The sequence below is a fragment of the Cucurbita moschata genome, unplaced genomic scaffold (genome assembly GCF_002738365.1).
Source record: "Cucurbita moschata cultivar Rifu unplaced genomic scaffold, Cmos_1.0 Cmo_Scf00393, whole genome shotgun sequence".
NCBI lineage: Eukaryota > Viridiplantae > Streptophyta > Magnoliopsida > Cucurbitales > Cucurbitaceae > Cucurbita > Cucurbita moschata.
In genome coordinates, this window is record NW_019268909.1 from 8761 (window position 1) to 9687 (window position 927).

At 40.6% G+C, this 927-nt stretch overlaps 1 protein-coding gene across 1 annotated transcript in view; it reads left to right on the forward strand.

The window, feature by feature from the left end:
- Nucleotides 1–683, forward strand: part of LOC111440536 (peroxidase 2-like) — a 2851-nt gene extending 2168 nt beyond the window's left edge. Inside the window, exon 4 of the mRNA XM_023077551.1 lies at nt 9–683. Coding sequence (XP_022933319.1) covers nt 9–457 — 449 coding nt within the window. The 3' untranslated portion in view covers nt 458–683. The remainder of the gene's footprint in view (nt 1–8) is intronic.
- The last annotated feature ends 244 nt before the right edge of the window (nt 684–927 follow it).

The window sequence follows — 927 nt, forward strand, 5'->3', positions numbered from 1 at the left end:
ACTTCAAGGGAAGTTCAGGGACGTGGGGCTAGACGACACAACTGACCTCGTAGCCTTGTCAGGCGCGCACACGTTCGGGCGCTCAAGGTGCAGATTCTTCGACGGACGGCTGAACACATCCAACCCAGACCCAACCCTGGACTCGACATACGCGGACCAGCTACGACAGAGCTGTCAGCCGGGGCGTGACACATTCGTGAACCTGGACCCGACAACGCCCGACACGTTCGACAACAACTACTTCACGAATCTTCAGAACAACCGTGGGCTTCTAGGAAGTGACCAAGTGTTGTTGTCCACGAGTGGGGCCCCAACTGTGAGCATTGTGAACAACTTCGCCAACAGCCCGAGCCAATTCGCGAGCGCCTTCGCTCAGTCCATGATTAACATGGGAAATCTGAGCCCGTTGACGGGGAGCAGCGGGGAAATTAGGTCCAATTGCAGAAGGCTGAACTGAAAAGAAGTTAGATCAAAGTGTATCATAATAATAGATACGTATTGTTCGTGAGTTAATGTGGTTCGTGAAGTAACAATACCGAATAATGCAAGCGCTTAGCTTAGCTTTGAGTGGTCGTGTTAGTTTGAAGAATACTGTGTTTTTGTGTTTCTAATTTTGTTTCGGGTTTTATCATTGGATCCAAATGACCAATTATATCAAATGAATGAAACTATTAGTATCACTATCATGGGTCTCTGAGATAAGATAGTCCATTTTCGTCCATATATTATTGGTAAAAAAAAATATTATTAGTATTATTTTTTTATGGATATTATAAGTTGGGATATTAATGATTTTTTTTAAAAAAGTTTAAAGGTATTTTTTTAAATGATTAATAATAATAGAATTTTAAAAGTTTACGGGTAATTTGAATAGTAGAAGAGTATTTTTATTAATTTAATAGGAATAAATAAATTTATCGACAATAT